Source organism: Salarias fasciatus, chromosome 7, assembly GCF_902148845.1.
Source record: "Salarias fasciatus chromosome 7, fSalaFa1.1, whole genome shotgun sequence".
NCBI lineage: Eukaryota > Metazoa > Chordata > Actinopteri > Blenniiformes > Blenniidae > Salarias > Salarias fasciatus.
In genome coordinates, this window is record NC_043751.1 from 30,260,279 (window position 1) to 30,281,065 (window position 20,787).

At 44.7% G+C, this 20,787-nt stretch overlaps 1 protein-coding gene across 1 annotated transcript; it reads left to right on the top strand.

The window, feature by feature from the left end:
* Nucleotides 1-4,728: 4,728 nt before the first annotated feature.
* Nucleotides 4,729-15,227, top strand: LOC115392368 (cytochrome P450 2F2-like). Its single transcript, XM_030096959.1, has 11 exons — nucleotides 4,729-4,884; nucleotides 7,298-7,461; nucleotides 8,364-8,524; nucleotides 8,661-8,821; nucleotides 9,165-9,233; nucleotides 9,319-9,423; nucleotides 9,517-9,652; nucleotides 11,481-11,566; nucleotides 14,638-14,739; nucleotides 14,814-14,955; nucleotides 15,037-15,227. Exons 1-11 carry the CDS (start codon nucleotides 4,729-4,731, stop codon nucleotides 15,225-15,227), a joined length of 1,473 nt encoding a protein of 490 aa, XP_029952819.1.
* Nucleotides 15,228-20,787: the final 5,560 nt, after the last annotated feature.

Consider the following 20,787-nt stretch of genomic DNA (forward strand, 5'->3'; position numbering starts at 1 on the left):
CAGCCCAAACACGCATGGGACTTTGGACCGGAATGATGCGCGCGCTCCTGTCAATTAAGTGTTTTTGTTTGAAACAATAACTTGAACGAATGTAACTGAACTTAACGAGGAATAGAATAAATTATTTTCACCTGGAACCTCTGTACTCCTTTTTGTCATCCAGCGAACCTGTGTAGCCTTTTTAACAATTTAGTTTATTTCCTGGGGTGAAATTCCCCAGGTGGCGTTGTCTGGCAACACCTATATAATATTTAGATTCCCCACTTTGCCACACATAGAAACAGACAGAACAAGAGTGGAGGTGGTGTGGCTCTATACTTTGACAAGAATCTGGAGTTTAAAGTGGTGGAAAACATGTCAATAGTTGTGAAAATATATTAGAATGTATCACAAGTCCAATACGTATGGAGAAGAAGAAACATGTCATGGTGAGTTGATTTTATAGAGCACCAAGTTCAAAAAGACTCTTTTAATGAGTGGATAGTTAAAGCTTGTGTCTGGAGTTTTGAAAGAACGAGAGTTTTTCTAATCCAACGTCTCGAGGTTCCGCCCTCCCTCTGCTTTCGTGAGCTACCCAGCCACGCCCCTTTAATTGTGCACGCGCATTACCCGTGGTGTCAAAATGAGAGCCTTCGAGTCCCCAAGACATCCTACATGTTTATCTGTTTACGGTGGATGTTCAGCAGACAGCGGATATATCCGAGGGAAGCGCGGCGGCTGCTGCGCAGCTAACTCTCCTCTGCCTGGGCGAGTGCGCGTGCTCTCTGGCTGCTCCACACGTTGATTGACAGCATGACAAAGCGGAAGTTCGAACTCTATTGGCTGAAGCTGACCGGTACTTTTCCAGATAACATGGGGGTCTATGAGATGAAGGCGGAGCCTAATTTTTATGTTGCTTTATGCTAATATTATATTGTATCGAACCAGACTGACACATTTAAAGCTCGTGTCTGGAGTTTTGAAAGAGAGGTTTTTTTTTTAATCCAACGTCTCGAGGTTCCGCCCTCCCTCTGCTTTCATGAGCGACCAAGCCACGCCCCCTTAATTGTGCACGCTATTATCCGTCGGGTGAAAATGAGAGCCTCCGAGTCCTACAACATCCTCCATGTTTAGCTGTTTACGGTGGATGTTCAGCAGACAGTGGATATATCCGAGGGAAGCGCGGCGGCTTCTGCGGAGCTAACTCTCCTCTGCTGGGCGAGCGGCCGTGCTCTCTGGCTGCTCCACACTTTGATTGACAACACGAGAATGCGGAAGCTCGAAATCTATTGGCTGAAGCTGACCGGCGCTTTTTCGGATAACATGGGGGTCTATGAGACGAAGGCGGGGCTCATAAATACATTTTTATATTGCTTTATGCTAATATTATATTGTAGTGTCGAACCAGACTGACACATTTAAGCTCTGTTGAAAAATGATACATACTTTGGAAACGAACGGAAACTCCGGGCAGCTTCAATCAATGTTAAAATTTCCACATATGAATATAACCTTCTGATTTGGTTTTGAGATCTTTTCCTCCGACCGTAACACAGACAACCACACACTCACATTCACTTCAATTTAAAACTGACCTCACATGCATGTTTATGGCCTGTGGGAGTTCTTCTCCTTTGATGCCTGCCTGTTATTCTGCCTCTGGGTTTGGACTGTGACTTTAGCTTTGGATACTCTGTCTGGACTTGTCTGCCCTGAATAAAATCCTGCTTGGCTCCTCATTGCCTCCAGTCTACATTTGGGTTCACCTGGCAAAACAAACCAGTCCATGAATCCATTGGACTTGGAGCTGATTCGAGCTGAACTCGAGGAACAGGGGTTGGAGGTCGATGGGATCAACGCAACTCCCATCAGATATAGAGCTTATCACAGCACTGGAACTGCGTTAGTTAAAGTCACTAATGACTTGCTATTGGCGGCTGATGCAGGTCGAGTCTCAGTCCTGGTTCTCTTAGACCTCAGTGCAGCTTTTGATACAATTGACCACAATATTCTCCTGCAGAGGTTAGAATGTGAGGTTGGCATCAGAGGAAAAGCCCTCTGCTGGTTCAAATCCTATTTATCTAATAGGTACCAATTTGTTCACGTTAACCAACAGTCCTCACCGTGCTCCCAGGTCAGTTATGGGGTTCCTCAAGGGTCCGTGCTCGGGCCAATTTTATTTCTGTTGTATATGCTTCCTTTAGGGAACATAATTAGAAGCCATGATATCAATTTTCATTGTTATACAGATGACACACAATTGTATTTATCTATGAAACCTGATCAAACTAATCAAATAGACAGACTCAGTGACTGTATCAGAGAAATTAAATCCTGGATGACTACGAGCTATCTCCGTCTTAATCCTGGCAAAACAGAGGTCATTATACTAGGCCCCCATAAACTGAGAGAGTGTCTATCTGAACAGATTATCACCTTAGATAACGTCAGTGTATCCTCCTCCTCTACTGTGAGGAACCTCGGGGTCTTATTTGATCAGGATATCTCCTTTAAAGCACACATCAACCTGGCTTGTAAAACAGCATATTTCCACTTGCGCAACATAGCTAAAATAAGAAACATTCTACCTAGAAGCGATGCAGAAAAACTCATCCATGCATTTGTTTCCACTAGACTGGACTACTGCAACTCCCTTCTTGCAGCCTGCCCAAAAAGAGCGTTAAAAAACTTTCAGTTGGTTCAAAATGCGGCCGCCAGATTATTAACCGGAACTAGAAGACGTGAACACATTACTCCCGTTCTAAAATCTCTTCACTGGCTTCCTATCGAGTTTAGAGTTAGATTTAAAATCCTTCTCCTCACTTACAAAATCCTAAATGGGATGGCTCCGACCTATCTCCAAGATGCTTTAACGCCTTATCAACCAATCAGAGCACTCCGCTCTCAAAATGCAGGGTTACTGGTGACTCCTAGGGTCATTAGGACATTAGGTGGAAGAGCCTTTAGCTATCAGGCACCGTTTTTATGGAACCAGCTTCCAAGTGGTGTCAAAGAGGCAGACACAGTCTCCACATTTAAGGTTAGGCTCAAGACGTTTCTCTTCGATGCAGCCTATGATCAGGTCAGCTAGGGGGTCTAAACTAAACTAAACTAAACCAAACTAAGTTAAACTAAACCAAACTAAATTAAACTAAACCAAACTAAACCAAACTAAATTAAACAAAACTGAACTATCTAAACTATACTAACTAAATACTAGTTTAAATACTAAACTATTCACAAAGCTGCTCTAGGAGCTAGAATGCTGTGGGAAGTACGGTGCACTGAGTCCTATCCTCTAATGTCTGAATGTTATTCCCTTTAGTCCGTTCATTGCTTTCACCTGCTGTCCCCCCCTTCGAGGGGGAGTCTTCTTGAGTTTCAGTTGCTGACTCCACTATCATGAGGGCCTACGAACAAGCTCCGGCCGGACCGGGAGGACACTCCTGTCGGTCCTGCCCGCGGACTGGCTTCAGTTCTACCTCTGGGATCCGTAGTTCCTGTGCTGGACCGTCCAACGGACTGTACTCAACATAGTCCAAGGCTTTACTTCTTATTGTCTCATGCTAGCTGTTGCCAAAGCTGTCCGTCCCTGGGAGAGGGATCCCTCCATACTGTGGTTCTCCCCAAGATTTCTTCTTTTCCCACTGGGTTTTTGGATTTTTTTCTTGCCGGATGTGAGGGTCTGAGGCGGTGGTTGCTTCGTTTTGTCTCGTTACTGAATTTGACATATTAATATTATGCTTATTCATTGTTTTTATTTTTACCAATCAATGTAACATCTTGAAGCCCTCTGAGGCAACTGTTGTTGTGATACTGGGCTGTACAAAAATAAAATTGATATTGAAATTGAACTCTGGGGAGCCTGATGCGTCCTACTTCATGGAAGGGTCCGCAGTCCTCCGACCATCCAGTTCCTGTGTTCGACTCTGATGTGGGCCAGAATTACCAGTCAGGAAGCCGGCATAGAGGCTGTGATAGAGAACATTTGCAGGATTGCCCCGGGGCTGGGGAGCCACGTAATTCAATCTCTGACACCGGTTCTTAAGTCCCTGATGTTAGTATCCCAGTTAGTATCCATCAGCAGCGTCCAAGGCGCCGTCGTCTTGATTCTGCCTCCGTCAGATCCGTGGCTGCAGCCTCTGCCTCAATCAGCGGCATCTGAAGAGCCGCCTCTCAGCTCTGTCAAGGGGTCCCTGGGGGATGGTGCCAGACACCGACTGCAAACAATTACTATAGGTTACCAAACATGGCTGAACCACAGAGATGCAAGATACAAAGTGAGTCCAAAAAGTTTCAGACATGGTGGGTCGATGAATATTTAAAGAATTCAAAGACAAAAGTGTTTGTTTGATTTGCAATGAAGCTGTGGCAGTGATCAAAGCATAATACACACAGACACTACGAAACCAAACATCAGCTGTACCCATCCTCCACTGGTTCTGAGAGAGAGCAAAAAGTAAAGCAAATGACAGGTGCTCTGCAAGGTCAGCGACAGTGTTTAAGTGTTCAAAAAATCCAGGAAAATGCTTCAATAGCCAGCTGGAAGGCCACTCAGCTCATCGCAGTGAAGCTTTCTCTGATGGAGACTTCATTAAACAGTGCTAAAGTGGTGGAACTAAAGTGGACTTGGCAAATGGTATGTGAGGATATCGAACACACAGCCTGATAAGCGGAGGCAGGGCTGGGATTGGAGCGCCTCTTTTAAAGCCTGATCACCAAGTAATCTGTTCAGTTCATTCCACCATAATGTTTGTCTCAGTCGTCCTGCTATTAGTATGCCTTTACTTTTTAATTATCAAAACCCGGAGGCCCAGGAACTTTCCTCCAGGGCCCTTTGCTCTGCCCATATTGGGAAACCTTTTACAGCTGAGCCTGGAGGATCCCGTGAAGTATGTTGAGAAGGTAAGGTAAAATGTTTCGAATTTTTTTAAAAAACATTTTGCTTTGCATTTGTCCTCGAGCATTATTCACACAGAAGCCATGCTCTGTTGAATGTTTTTTATGCTTTTTTAAAAGTATGTGTTGATATGAAGTTGAGATTCTGCACACTTGGAGCTTTTCCCACTGTCCTCTCAGAACAAACAGCCAGCTGATTCAAAGCTGTTCATGAGCCTCAGGTATTACTGCTGAGAAGTTTGCCTCTGAGTAGAATATATATAGCGGTTTGTAGTTTTGTGTTTAAAAAGTAAATATATCATTACTGTATCATGTGTTCATTTCATGACATAAATGGCACAAATCTTTTAAGAAAGGGTGATTTTGAAGATGTTGAAAAAAAAAAACTATGTGTGTGTGAGTTAAAATAAAATGTGTACCTGTTGACAAGCGTTCCCATCAATCACGGCTCTCATGGCAGGATAAAGAAAAGTTAAAAGACACAAAAGTTTTAAAAGAACAATATCTCAATTGATTAAACCATGCACTCAGATAAAACTGAACTGAAAAATAAACAAAAACCTTGTCTGTCCGAAGGTCACTCAGAGTCCTGGATTTCTTTATTTACTAAAATGGTTGGTGGTTCATTTACCCAAACCTTCATCAAAGTACCTGTAATCAAAATCTGAACTATCTTACTACTATAATACTCTATTACCTGGTATCTGTCTTTTGTTTTGGAAGGATTGGGCAGCAAGAACCAAAATGGCGTGGAGATTTTGACAGCTGCTTGTGTGGCATTTGTAGATATGCACAATCAAATATGTACACATAATTCAAGTATATAGACACATTTCTAGGTACTTTATGCCATTTTGTATTGTTCCTGTGGGAACCCTCATACAGGTTTGTTGATTGTAAAAATATCTCATGCACTATAAAAGCTACCACCATAAATGTTTTACTAATTAAAATCAGAATAGCTGAGCATATTGTAAATTCAGTCAAATATATTTGCTTCAGAACTGTTTACTTGTAAAGGATGTCTTGCAATTGGACTTCAAATATCACTAACAAAACTAAAAATCTACCAACACAGATACTTAAATACACACTCATTTAAAGATGTCCAGAGATCAGACTGCTGTAAACAATCAACAAATGAATTAAGTATAAAGTGTAACCATTTGCTTTCTGTTTTCAGCCGTTGCTAAAGTGGAAAATAAAAGTATTTGACGTGAAATCTTGGGCATAAAATGTGACCCATTCTAAAGGCTGGTATACACTACGGGATGATCGGGCCGAATTCTGCTCCGATCTTTTCCTCCCGATCGAAGCTGACAGGGTCCGACTGTCGGGAGTATGCTAATGAGTTCGGGTCCGATCTTCGTGTAGTGTGCGGTGTGTTCCGAGAGATTTTTTCCGGTCGGAGCCTCTCGGGAGGCGTCGGAAGGGGAGATCGTAGATCGTGAACATGTTTAATATTTCCGATCGCAAATCCTGTAGTGTGTGGTGCGCTCCGAGAGGGGCTGATCAGCTCGGTGTCGACCTGTCGACGCCCTCGGAATAGAGCTCCCTGATTGGCTGAACAGCTCCGTCTCACCAAGGTGCTGCTGCTTAAAAAAAATCCCCGCTCAGCTGTCGGAGCTGGAGACAAGAATATATGTCTGTTAAATATATTCACTATATATGACAGTGAAACAGAAAAGCCAGAGCTCCGTGCACAAAGTGAGTGGTTATTCCTCAATATCTTTATCGCTCCTCAATGAACTGTATTTCCTCGATTCAGACTCAAACTCCTATTTAATACATTCATCTGCATCTCCGCCAGTCCTGCAATAATCCCAATGTTTTAATTCATCTCCATTATTAACCATCACAGAAGAACAAAAATACAACAAAACTTTCCGCTGACTCCGTGCCTTCAGAGACAGAGCGGACATATAATGAAACTTACCTAATCAAAGCTCAACGTGTTTTCATTCTGGTTTAAACTATCCAATCTGTGGACAACAAGAATGATATCTGGCGATTTAAAAAAGTAGTCTTTATTTCTCACGGTCTGCTAATAATTTTATTCTACTGCTCCACTCGGGAATCAAAAGTAAAAAAACAAACGAAAAACACACACACACACACACACACACACACAGATTAATAAGCTGAATCATCATCAAATGTGGAGGGTAAATTATAAGAAAATGATCTGAAACTATGTTTCCCTCTTCTGTACTAGAACATTTAAATTTTCTGACAAGGTCCCGACAGTCCGTGCTCCGTGCGACCCAGCACCGCCTTCTGGTGGTCATCCGGAATTCATCGAACCATATTCATAACGTTCATTCAATCTTGAACTGAAGAATGATAAAAGTCATGAATTTTGTTGTTAAACCTTTAATTTGAAACTTCCAAACTGGGATATTGTTCTTGTGCTTCACAGCTGAGGAGAACTTATGGAAATGTCTACAGTCTGTTCATCGGTTCCAATCCAGCTGTTGTCATCAGTGGGTTAAAGGTCATGAAGGAGGCCATGGTGACCAAGGGGGTGGAATTTGCTGGACGACCCCAAGACCTGTTCATCAATGCTATCACCATGAAAAAAGGTTGATGTATTTATCAACTCTATATTTGTATATAGCTGAGCCTCATCTCCTGTGGGAGCATGATATTATTTTGTTTGTTTGTGTGTTTGTATGTGTCGTGAGGACAGAGTGAATTGTTGTTGGGAGAATGTATTAAGAAGCACAACAACGCCACCCTGGGAATTTTACCCAGGGAATTAAATTAAAAAGATACACAAGTTTGTGGCTCAATAGAGGCATAATTCCAAATGTAAAAATACAGTTTGATTAAACATCTTAATATTAAAAATAACAAACTTGTATTAAAATTCACACTCTCGGTGAAAATGGGAATTTTTCTTTGGCTGAGGCCTACTGGATGGACACAAGCCCGTGCAGGGGAGGGATCCACCAAAAGAAATAAAGAACATCTTGCATCACCGGGCATTCATGGCAAACACACAGCCAAGCATTAGCCACCTGTTAGCATCTACGGCACTGCAAAAAGAGGATACCTGCCATGGTCGGTCAGGCAGCAGCACGTAAGAGGGGAGCACGCCCTGCAAACATGCACCCTCTGTAGGCACAATTAATGAAATGAAGCAGTCAGCGAGGTGAAGCAGTGCAGCCACACCTGTCAATCAAACAGCCTCAACAAAATGAAGCGCCAGAGCTCAGGCTACTGGGTCACCTCATCGGCAGCCAATCAGCAGCACCCTGCGCACAGTACATAGAGCAGACGCCTCTCTGCTGCTACATATCATTTTTTTAGTTTTTCAATAATCTTTTAATTTATTTGTTTTGACAATAATTTGTCAGCATTTGCTCTTTTGTGTTTTATTGTGCCAAATGATCATGTTCTGAGGAGGTTCTTCACAGAAGTTGCATGATTGTAATATGTGCCTATTGTATTTTCTTTTCAAAATAAAAATAATAATCTTTAACTGTTGTAGGAGTGGCTCTGGCCGACTATGGGTTAAACTGGAAGGAGCACCGTCGCTTTGCTCTGATGACTCTGAGAAACTTCGGGATGGGGAGGACCTCAATGGAGGACCGGATTCATGGGGAGATTCAGTACCTCATCAAAACTCTGGAGAGCAACGTTGGTAGGTCATCCATGGGCAATAACAGAAACATAACGAATAATCTGATACGTGAACATGGTTCACACCACTTGATTTAATTCTATTTTCCGTTCCTGCACAAAACCCCTCCATGCTTCAATGTCAATGATCTTTACAGGTGAAACCATGAGTCCTGAGCGCATGTTTCACAAGGCAGCGTCAAACATCATCTGCCAGGTTCTGTTTGGTACACGCTACGACTATGACAACGACTTTGTCACAGTGATAATTCAGTCTGTTGTTGAGATTACCAAGCTCATCAATGGTCCTTGGTCGATGGTGAGTTAAAGCAGAGTCTACAGCCGTACCATGACTGATGTGCAACATGAAACCAAAGCAGAATAGCAGAAAGCTGCCACCTCTGAGCCTGGTTCTGCAGGTTTCCTCCTTTTAATCGGGACTTTCTCCTTTCCACAGTGGCAAAATATAAATAAAGCTGGACTGTTTGAATTAAATGGAAAAACTCATGTTCTGTCAGCAGTGCATTTATGTGAATGAAGAGCCTCCTGTGTCATTTATACAGAGTAAAATCTTTCAATTGACTGACAGATGTTACACACACACACACACACACACACACGAAGGATATGATAATCTTTTCTCCTCTCCTTTATTTTACCAGCTGTATGATTCCTTTCCCCTCATTCGTAACCTGCCGCTACCCTTCCAAGAGGGCATTAAAAATGCAGAGGTAATGCTAAAAATCCACTTGAACCATAAAAATCACCTCTTACCGTGAACACCCTTTTAAAATGCAAATTTGTGATGTTTTTCAGAGAATAGTGGCTGCTATTGGGGATTTTGTTACTGAGCACAAGAAGACCAGAGTCTCCGGAGAGCCTCGAGACTTCATTGACTGTTACCTGGATGAAATGGACAAGGTGTGTGTTAGCTGCAGCAGTTTGAACAACATCACACAACCACTAAAGTTGGCTCATAACCTGATTTCAGTTTTCTTTTCTTTTCTTTTGCAGAGACTCGATGATTCTTTATTTTCAGAAGAGCAGCTGAATTTGATTGGCCAGGATCTTTACATCGCCGGGACCGACACCACCTCCAACACCCTGCTGAGTGGTTTTCTTTACCTCACAAACAATCCGCACGTACAAGGTACATCTGCAAGACTGAGACGAACATAAAACCTTTCAGTTTCAAAGTTTAACCCTCATCCAAGGACAGATATCAGGGTTCAGAGATCTTTCCTTTCCTCACTGATCCTCATATCCATGTCTTCCTTCTCCCCTGGTCTGTGTCTGTTTCACCTCATGGGGCGACAGTAGCTCAGTCGGTAGAGGGGGTCGTCTTATGACCAGAATGTTCCGATCCCCGCTCCCGCAGGCATAGAACTGTCGTTGTGTCCTTAGGCAAGTCACTTCACCCACCTTGCCTAAGTGTTGGTGGTTGGAGGGGCTGATGGTGCAGATTGGCAGCCTCACTTCTGTCAGTCTGCTGCAGGGCAGCTATCTCCATATGAATGTGATATTGCAGTGTGCTTTGGGCTCTGTCATGCAGCGTAAAAAGCACTATACAAGTGTAGTCAATTTACCACATTTTCAATTATTCTATCTGTCAGCTCCTCCTCCCTGTGCGTGTTTATATGTCTGTCTCCCAGGGGTGAAAGCAATTTAAATTCTTGCTGGTACTATTAGTACATGGCAGTGGAGCTGAATGAAAATGGTGAAAGTTTTTGTGTGTTTTGGCCTCGTATTTGCATGTAAATGCAACCGTGCAATCATCGAAAACAATATCTGAAAACTCTGGTCAGAGTGATAATTCACAAATGTTCTGTGATGTTGAGGAGCAGAGGAGAAAGACACTTTATCACACACTGCCCGTCGCAAGGATGGAGACTGTCTGGGTGAACAGTGGTGTGGGTTTGGGTGTAGCCTGGCCTCCACCTGCCATGCCGCTTCTTCTCCACCTCTGTCACTCTGTGGCTCTCTCGCTGTTCTCAGCTGACCACATGCTGTCGCTCACTCCTTTTTCTTTTGAGTGATTCCAGTGTCGCCAGCAGATAATATACATTTCCTTCCTCCACCTCCACAACAAGCTCTTCTATTCCGCTCTCTGTTAAATGTTCCTTGTCCTCTCTGCCACCAATGAGCATAAAAGTCCATTGATCAGCAGACAGAATATTCAGGAGCTACTTTGCATTGGCCATTATGGTAGAAAGTGGACGTATCGAGGGTGGGACATGAGTTATATTCCACCTGCAACTTTCCAAGTTCACTATGATTTATAAAAGTAAAAGTGCATCTAAGTGTGTGTGCACAGTTTTATAAATCTGAATACATTCTGTCACACATTTCCCCGTTTTGGGCTCACATACTTTTTAGGATTTAATAAACACCAAAGTGTCCGTTGTGCAGGATAAATGATCCTACAGGATATTTTATAAATGAGGCCTCAGATGATGTGATCCTGAGATGTTGTTGGTTTAATCTATTGTTTGTCCTGTCCCGGTGCAAGTGCCGTGTCTTGTGGTGGAAAACGTCCCGGTGCTTAAAATCAAATTCCCAGAACAAATGCTGAGTAAAATCTCCAGACGTTTTGCATTGTTAGAAGAACACAAAACAGAGCTGCTTACTGTCCGATTGGTTTCAACTGGGACATTTTGCAGCGAACGTAAAGATGTTAAAATTAAACATGTGGTCCGCGTTTTGACACGTGACATATGAGTGTCTCCTCTGTCCAGCTGTGCCAGATGTTCTGTTTCATTTCACATGCAGACCTCCTGCACTTCATCCTCTCCTCTCTATGTGTTTTCTGGTTTTTGAGTCTTCGCTGGTCTTTCAGATTGCTTTCTGCCTGCTCCTGCTTGGTAACCTCTGCTCCAGTCTGACCTTTATCCATAAAACCCTTGAACCCCTGTGAAACCCTGTGCTGCCTCCGTCTAATTACTTGAAATGTTCAATGTAATCTCTATTTTATCTTACAGAAAGATGTCAGCGGGAGATCGATCAAGTGCTGGAAGGGAAGGCTCGGGTCACTTTTGAGGACAGACATAAAATGCCTTATGTTCAGGTACCAGAGATATGTCTCCTTATTATTATTTCTTTTCAAACATAATAGATATTAACGAAATAATTAGTCCAATGAATACACTGAATTTTTTTTTTTTTTTAAAAGGAGTCAGAAGAATCATCGACTTATTAAGCCCAACCCCCTCTTCAGTCTGTTTGCATCCTGCGCTTTTTTTTTAACCAATCACATCCTCATAAACATCATAAACTTAAATAACTGCAAAGAAAATGTAAATGGACAGAATGGGGGAACAGAAAAACCCAGTGCATGTTCCATTGCTCATCCTCCCTGTACCTCTACTGAACTTCATTTCTAAAGCATTTTAAAACAAGTACAGTTGGCACAAAGAGCTGTACATAGTTATAAAAAAGTGCAAAGACAAAATAAAGTCAGAGCAAGATAAACAATAAAAGACATTGATAAAACAGTAAAAGCAGGAGCAAAGTCTCCAGCTGAGTTAAAAGCCAGTGAATAAAAATATGTTTTAAGATCTCTTAAAAATAGACGGTGAGGGGGCCTGTCTGATGTGCAGTAGAAGCTCATTCCACAGCTTAGGGGCAGCAGCAGAAAAAGCTCTGTCCCCTCCGAGCTCATGCTTGGAACTCGGTACCTCCAGGAGCAGCTGATCAGCTGACCTGAGGCACCCCATACGGTCCAGTTGGTCCTCAGACGTGGACCTGCATCGCGGTGTCTCCCTCCCTTCTTCCTCTCCTCGATCATGGCTGGACTGACTGAGGACTCTGCATCTTTTTCTCTGTTGGATTGTAACCTGCTGTCATCTCCCATCTGACTGGCCTCTCGCTATGTTCTCACTCACTGTCATCTCAAAGCTTCCTCTCCAGTTTATACCAGCTGGGGCTGACTTCCCATCAGGAGTCGTGACAGTGCCTCTACAGGCATAATTCATTACTACATCAAGTTCTCAGCCTGATAATTAGACTGGAGAACCTGTTAATCCTTTGAAACTTTAATCTCCACATTGATGACCCATCTTGTACTGTGGCAGCTGAACTGATAACTATTTACTCCTTTGATTTTATTCAGCCTGACTTGTGTTAAAGGCCACACTTTGGACTTGGTGTTATGCCATGGCCTAAATATTGATTCCATGAGTGTGGAAGACTTTCACATAAGTGATCACTGCTGTATTTTATTTAAACTTTCATGTTGTCACCTTCTGCTCACTGTGTGGAAATACAGACACGTACTGTGAAATTCATGAAATCAGGGCGAAAATCAAACCTCCCACAGAGTTTACCTGCTCTGCCATCTCCCTCGCACCCCTGGTCCTCCTTCTCTCCTGTCAGCCTGCAGGATGTGAAGCCTTCAGTCTGCAGGATGAAACCCTCATTGAGCCCTGCTGACGTTGTGCCTGCTCTACTTTTCCTAAATGTTTTTCACATTGTTGCTCTTTGTTCTGTGAAATTGATAAATCTCTCACTTAAATGTGGCTCGGTCCCCAGATACTTCGAACATGCTGTGGTGAAACTGATTCTGAAAAAGCCAAATTCTTTTTCTGGGGAGCCTAAAAACTGCCTTGGTCTGAGGCCTCCTTCCTTTGGCTGTTAGAGATGGCTGTCCAGCTCCCTCCCTGCCTTTTTGGAGGTCCTGGGGCAAAAGGTCGCAAAGGTCCCTTATCTGCGAAAAGCTTGACTTTCTTACGTTCTCAGCTCCTGGAGCTCCAGAGCGTGTTTCTCCTGTGAGGCTGCAGCTGCAGCTTCCAGAGCAGCTCTCTCTGCCTCAGCCTGCAGGCGCACTGATGCAACAGGAGATCTACTGCTTCTTGAGATTGTATGATTTCTGCCGTGAGATTTTTAACTGGAAACACTAGTTAACACGTTGGAGATGTCGTCACAGGGGCTCACTTCACTCTCAACACAATCCTCAGTGTTCCCATTTTCAGCAGGCCTGAGAGCACCATTGTTTTAAACCACTTGTTCACATCCTCCATATATTTATTTCCAGCCAACAGGTTTGCATTGAACCATACTTCAGGTTTTTCCTTTTCCTCTGGAGGTAAATAATTTAACAGACTCATGTGTTTCCTTTGCTCAAACAGCACAGTGTCTTGTATTCGTTGAGTTGATAATGCAGTTCTGGTTCATATTGTCTAATTGTTGTTTTTAGATTACATGTTCAGGTTGGACTTTCTTTTTTCTCGCAGGCTTCGTATTTTTTCCGTTAGCACCTTTTCTGTTAATGTAATCAAGCGTTTAGTGATGGTTTGCGTTTCCGCTTTGACCACACCAGACGAGGCTGCATGACAGCTGCAGCAGTCCAGTCCCTCACTCGCAGCCGGCAGGCTCACAGTTAGGGTTTCCACTTATTACAGTTTTTAGAAACAGTCGCCGTTCCACCTTCACGGTTCGATGTCTTTGGGGAGTTGGACAACATTTGTTTGTACCTTCTGTTCGATCTTCATGGTTGGACTGTTCCCGACCTCCCATGAAAGTCCGTTCCACAGTTTCACTCTGCACATTGAAATATTAAATGTTTTTAATGGATGCTGACAGTTTAGTTCCTTCCTCCATTGAGTTTCAGAAACAGTTTTTGAATGTTCCCTGGGAGTGAGGTATTCAGTGCTTTGTGAGGGGCGGCTGTGGTTCAGTGGGGAGAGCGGTCGTCTTGCAATCGGGAGGTTGTTATTTCAGTTCCTGTCTCCCCCTGTCTGCATGTCGGAGTGTCCTTGGGCAAGACACTGAACCCCAAATTGCCCCCAGTGGATGGACTGAGCACCTTGCATGGCAGCTGCCTCCACTGGTGTATGAATGGGTGAATGTGGTAACGCAGTGTAAAGTCCTTTGGGCTCTGTCAATGCAGTGTAAAAGCGCTATAGAAGTGTAGTCCATTTACCATTTTTTCTGTTTGAAAATGTTTTGTGAATTACTCTTATGACCTTTTCACTCATTTAAAAATAAGAATATGGGACTTTTGCGGCTCAATCAGTTAAAATTTTGAGACTATTGGCTAAAATCTGTAAGAGAGAAAGTGCTGAGGGCTTTGCTGCCATGTTTTTACTTTCCTCTTATGAAGATTTGCGACAGCAGCTAATAATAAGTCTCTGTTTTCAGGCTGTGATCCATGAAATTCAGAGAGTGTCCAACGTTGGTCCACTCAGCATTTTTCACTGTACCACCAAAGACACAGAACTCATGGGATATTCACTTCCAAAGGTAATGGATTACTGTTTAGAAACATTTCAAAGAGAAGTGACAAGATCCATCAGGATTTTTTTTTTCCTCTTCAGGGAACCATTATCATTCAGAACTTGACCTCGGTGCTGAATGAGGAAGGCCAGTGGAAGTTCCCTCATGAATTCAACCCTGAAAACTTCCTCAATGACAAAGGAGAATTCTTCAAACCGGAGGCCTTCATGCCTTTCTCTGCAGGTACGACTGCATGAACACCTTCATTTATGACCAGGGAGAGTCAAATCAGACGACTCTTCTCCATTTTCTTCTGCGTCTCAGGTCCTCGGATGTGTCTCGGAGAGGGTCTGGCTCGTATGATGCTCTTCCTCATCCTGGTCACTCTGCTGAGGAAGTTTAAGTTCATCTGGCCTGAAGACGCAGGAGAACCAGACTTCACTCCTGCCTTTGGTCTCACCCTGACACCCAGACCGTATCGCATGAAGGTGGAGCTCAGATCAACCAACGACTGAGAAAATTACTGCAACCGTGTGAATCTACAGATCCTTTAAAAGGAAATCGTCCTCCTTCTAGTTAAAGCTGCTTTATTCATTTGTCCTCACAGCATATCGACTTCCTTCATTTTTCGTCCTGTCTATCAACTCTCACTACATTTCCAGACATCTCAGCCTACTTTATCTCCGATATCTCTCACCTCAGCAATTAACATCACTTTAATGACTTTATGTTTGAACTGAATATCTCGTATTGAAAGTTGTGTCTCCTTTGACGTTTGAAGCTTCCCCCCCCCCCCCCCCGTTTGTTTTGATTCTGTTCCCAGTTGCAATAAAGAGCTCTGAACTTTGGATTTCATCCCAGTCTTCATGAGTCTTTCCCAATGAAATAATAAAAAAAACTCAATTGATCCCTTGTAGGGAACTTCCTTCATTTCACCCATTGTCCTTCTGGAAGCGCTGGGCTGCCGCAGTCTAGGGACCTGCAGGGGGGTCAAAGGTCTTGCTCATGGAGCTACAGTGGTGCCCCGAGCTTCAAATCCCAAGTCTGCCTCTCTAAAACCCAGGCCACCACTGCCTTATTTTTACTTTAAATTACTTTTTTGAATCCATTTTGTAAAGGTGAATTACATTTCTTATGATTTTGTTTGAAGAGCTAAATGAAACTGTCACACATTTTATGGCTATCCGGTTCAGGGGGCACTGCAGCCCAGCTGACTGTGGCCCATTCATACTCTGGAAGAAGCCGAAATGTAGCAACAGACGGAGAGAGAGACATTGGACATGGATTTTTAAAGTACACTTATTGACAGCAGTTCTCATCAGTGTTACAGTTTGTGTCAGATTTTAAAAATCATTCATTCATTCAGATTAAATATTGTGCAAAACACGGTTCATTGTTTTCTGTACAGCACAGAATATTCTTAAAACACCAGACCTTTTTAAAAGAATTAAAGTCATTGTGTTGCTGAAAAGAAAGGTACTCAAGCCAGAGTCTGGATTTCATGTTGACTCGCCACACTTCTCTGATCTTCGCCTTGTGCAGGGACAGTTTCTTGGGCTGTGTGGTTTTCAGGAGGGGTCTGGACAGTTACCCCAGCCCCGGACTCACCAGGACCTCAGAGAAGGGATCTGCAGGGTCCAGGGAGAGTTAGCAGGCTCCTATCTGTGAGTGCCAATGCATTCTTCCATGTCTCCAGGAGCCTCTAGGACCCCCGGACAGAATGCATCCCCATCAGAGAGCCCAGGGTCTGGGCATCATTCAGGTCCGGCCCCACGGCATTCACAAACTGACCCACAGTGAGGGTCCCAGACTGGACCAGCCTTCCCGTCAGGCTGGGAGATCAGACCTTGATTCGATTTTCACTGCATGCAAAACAAAGATCATGTCGCTTTGAAACCCTCAAACACTCAATGCAGGGGTTTCTTGATGATCTGCAGAATGATAACATGTACAATCAGAGAGACATAATCAGTATTTCAAGATCAAATCTGGGCAGCTGTCTGCAGCAACGTGCAGTCAGGTTCCTACCGAGCGAGGCTCAGGGTTCTGGATACTGATTCCATCAGGAATATTTTCCCCAAGTAGACAAAATGATTCATCGTTTGACCGGCAGCAGTGAAAGAGTTACTGTATGTTTCAGATCTCATAAAAATATTATTTCCAAATAGAAAGAAAACACTTTTATTAATCCATCCATCCTCTACATCGCTTCATCCTGTGCAGGGTGAGCTGGAGCCAATCCCAGCTGACTATGAGTGAGGAGACAGGACAGGTGAGGACAGGGTCCATCCTGGACAGGAGAGGACAGGATTCATTCTGGACAGGTTTCCAGTCCATCACGGGACAATCAAAGACTGTCTTGTTCTTTGCTCCTGCTGTCATTTTTGGAGCACTGGAGCCTTGTTTTTGTTTTTCTACTCTTCGGTTTCAGGTGGGCGGTGCCGGGCGGTGTTTGCAGACGCAGCAGGCTGGTTGCTGATTACTGTGATTTGTGTCACCTGTCGAGCTGGGTGAGGATTATTACCTTAATGAGCAGTGGCTCTATTTCACGTCATTTCAGAACCTCTGTCTCATTCTAGTGCATATGTGGCAGGATGGGTGTGTTTGTGGTTGGTCTCAGCCTATTGGCTGGGGGCACTATAAAAACCCCTCCCACATCTGTGTCGCCCTCTGGTTCTTGCACTTCCGGGTTGGTGCTGGCTTGTAGTGGTGGTTCATGAGAGCAGGTAAAGGCTAACATCCCACATGAAATGTATCGTATTGGTTTTGATGAAAGTTACGCCTTGCAGTGTCGCGATGGCTCCGGGGGGAGCGCGTCAAGCGCATGCCGCAGCAGTTGTAGATCGGGCGCGTGGGTCCCGATGGTCCGGTGCTGGTCTGAGCATTTGTCCCGCTAACGGAAGTCGGAAGCGGTATGTTATTGTTTAACTTTCTGGTAATCAACAGGTGTGCAGGCTGTAACAAATCCTTTTCTTATTAGGTTCTGCCCTGTTCGAGCCCTGTTTCCAGCGCAGACACACCACGGCTGTCTTTGTCCTTGTTCTTTGTCCATCCTGGAGCTGCTGCCATGTTAAATGTTATCCTGTGTCGTGTCCTCCGCATGGTGGCGTGTTGGTGTGGGCCAGCCCAAACACGCATGGGACTTTGGACCGGAATGATGCGCGCGCTCCTGTCAATTAAGTGTTTTTGTTTGAAACAATAACTTGAACGAATGTAACTGAACTTAACGAGGAATAGAATAAATTATTTTCACCTGGAACCTCTGTACTCCTTTTTGTCATCCGGCGAACCTGTGTAGCCTTTTAACAGTTTAGTTTATTTCCTGGGGTGAAATTCCCCAGGTGGCGTTGTCTGGCAACACCTATATAATATTTAGATTCCCCGCTTTGCCACACATAGAAACAGACAGAACAAGAGTGGAGGTGGTGTGGCTCTATACTTTGACAAGAATCTGGAGTTTAAAGTGGTGGAAAACATGTCAATAGTCGTGAAAAATATATTAGAATGTATCACAAGTCCAATACGTATGGAGAAGAAGAAACATGTCATGGTGAGTTGATTTTATAGAGCACCAAGTTCAAAAAGACTCTTTTAATGAGTGGATAGTTAAAGCTTGTGTCTGGAGTTTTGAAAGAACGAGAGTTTTTCTAATCCAACGTCTCGAGGTTCCGCCCTCCCTCTGCTTTCGTGAGCTACCCAGCCACGCCCCTTTAATTGTGCACGCGCATTACCCGTGGTGTCAAAATGAGAGCCTTCGAGTCCCCAAGACATCCTGTTACCGGCCTGGGCATCTGGCTCTTTAAGAGCGAGGGAATTGTGGGTAATGTAGTTGGGTCCCTGGAAAAAGACGTGAGGTTGAGCGGGGTGTGAAGAGAGCGTTATTGTTTTGTTTTGGCCCGATTTCGCTCACTGTTTTTCTGTACGTAACTCAGCGACGGCGTTCTATTTTTTTTTTTTGTGTGACAATAAAGTCCCTTTTGAGCAAGACTTCTGCCTCCATATATGACAAGGAAAACCGGACAGCAAGTTACCATCACGAGCCATTCTGGGTGCAGAGACCCGGTCTATTTCAGCGGTTCCGTACCACGGGTTAGGAGCCACTTAAGCTGAGGAGGTAACACTGGGGGCTCGTCCGGGATAAGATTTTTCTTTGTTTTTTTTTATGAGGACCGAAGTTCTGGCGGCTTGGCGGGGAATCTAATGGACCAATCGGCAGTGGACATGTCGGCCACAGGCGCAGCTGGCAGCATCACCGCGACCCCAGAAGTCACAGTTTATGGGGTGACGTATCCAATCACTAACCCATTTTTGCCGGACTTGATAAGGAGTATGCAAGCGGACATGAACAGCGCCCAGCTGGGAGACGGACATTTATACGGACAAAGTACTAACCCGTTTGCCGTTAGCATGGAGCTAACGCTAGCATCGAGTGAGCCGGCGGGATATGCTCCCACGGCGCTACACAAGACAGCGGGACCGTTTGCCAACCCCACCTCTCCATCCATCAACCCTTTTCTAACGTCTGAGACGGCTGCTGGCGGTGAGTGTGCGTCCCATTGCTCCCATTTCACCCGTCAAAACTATGCTACATCTACCCCATTCGCTGCAGTGTTGAGAGATATTGAAGAGGATCACACACAAACTGCTAATGCTGCTGGTAGCAACCCTGCTCCTCCATTCACACCTGGGAACGTTCACCGCGGGGTCCCAAGCTCTCTACCTGTCTCCTCATCACCACAGCCCCTTCATGTAAATATGCCCCATTCAACACCGTGTGTGCTAGGCCCTGTACAAGCCAGCTGTGCACCAGTAAGGCAGAGCCATCACCCATCACCACCACACTGCACAGCTCTGTCGCCCATTAATGCTAATGGACTGTGGGAGGCCAGCCATCATGAGGCTGGGCTAGCCAGCTCTGTGCCAGGATACACCCCTTCACGTAGAGTAAACTACATTGATGACACAGAAGACAGTGGTAATGAACAGTGTGTGAGAGAAAGAATCCCTACGCTGCAGCCAGGCCAGTTTGATGGATCAAGTTCATGGAGAGACTTTTTGTATCAGTTTGAAACCTGTGCTAAAGCTAACCACTGGACTGAAAATACTATGGCCGTCCAGCTGAGGTTCAGCCTGACTGGAGCAGCTGGTGCAATTGTTCATAAGAACCCGCAGTCTTCCAGGTGGAGTTACCTGCGCATTGTTGACGAGATAGAAGCTGCCTACGGGCCGTGCTCTGAACATGCAGCAGCCATAGGCATTGAGCTGAGACAGAGGGTTCGGAGACCAGGTGAGGCCCTGCACACTCTCAGAGATGACATCTATGAGAAAGTTTCCATTGCATATGCTGACCGGTCTGAGCAGGAGCAGGACCGTATTGGTGTGGAAATCTTCACTAATTCTTTGGCAGATGCTGAGGTGGTGCAAAAGCTGCTGGAAGATCGCCCCCGCACCCTGGCCAGGGCCTACGAGATCTCGCACAGGTATGAGACCACTAAGAGGGCTGCCAGGGCTGTCACTCAGCTTATGCGTCCGGGTGGACGGGGTTCCACAACTCCAGGGGCCCGAGTGGCTGCGCTACATGAACCTGTATATGCTACAGTGAGTGAACAGAAGGAAGAAGGTCCCCGAACACTTGCCCACTCACCACCAGGGGTGCCGAAATTCTATCAGAGGGGCCACCCACACAAAAACAAGTACAGAAGGTCAAAATCAGACAATGTCAGATGTCACAACTGCTCTGGTGTGGGACACCTGCAGAGAGCCTGCCCCTCGCCCCGTCAGCCAGCACAACCTCCCACTAATGCAAGCCTAAATCCAGCCCCTGATGCCAGTACAGTGGTTATTCTCTCCAAGTCTGCAGAAAGTGAGATGTGTGTCAGGATATGGATTCATGGACTTGAATTATGTGCTTTGTTAGACTCTGGAGCACGGAGGAACGTACTGCCTCAACACCACTTCAACCGCAACCCCCAGATTTTAAACCCCCAGTCCTGCCATCCATGGCACGGGTTTTACAGGGCATTGGGCCGGACGGCCTGGCTGTCCTCGGGGAAGTCGTCCTGCCTGTGCATGTCG

Coding starts and splice junctions, on each gene's coding strand:
- LOC115392368 (XM_030096959.1), top strand. CDS start 4,729: ATGTTTGTCTCAGTCGTCCTGCTATTAGTATGCCTTTACTTTTTAATT. Junction 4,885..7,297: donor CCGTGAAGTATGTTGAGAAG/GTAAGGTAAAAT, acceptor TGTGCTTCACAG/CTGAGGAGAACTTATGGAAA. Junction 8,822..9,164: donor TCAATGGTCCTTGGTCGATG/GTGAGTTAAAGC, acceptor TTATTTTACCAG/CTGTATGATTCCTTTCCCCT.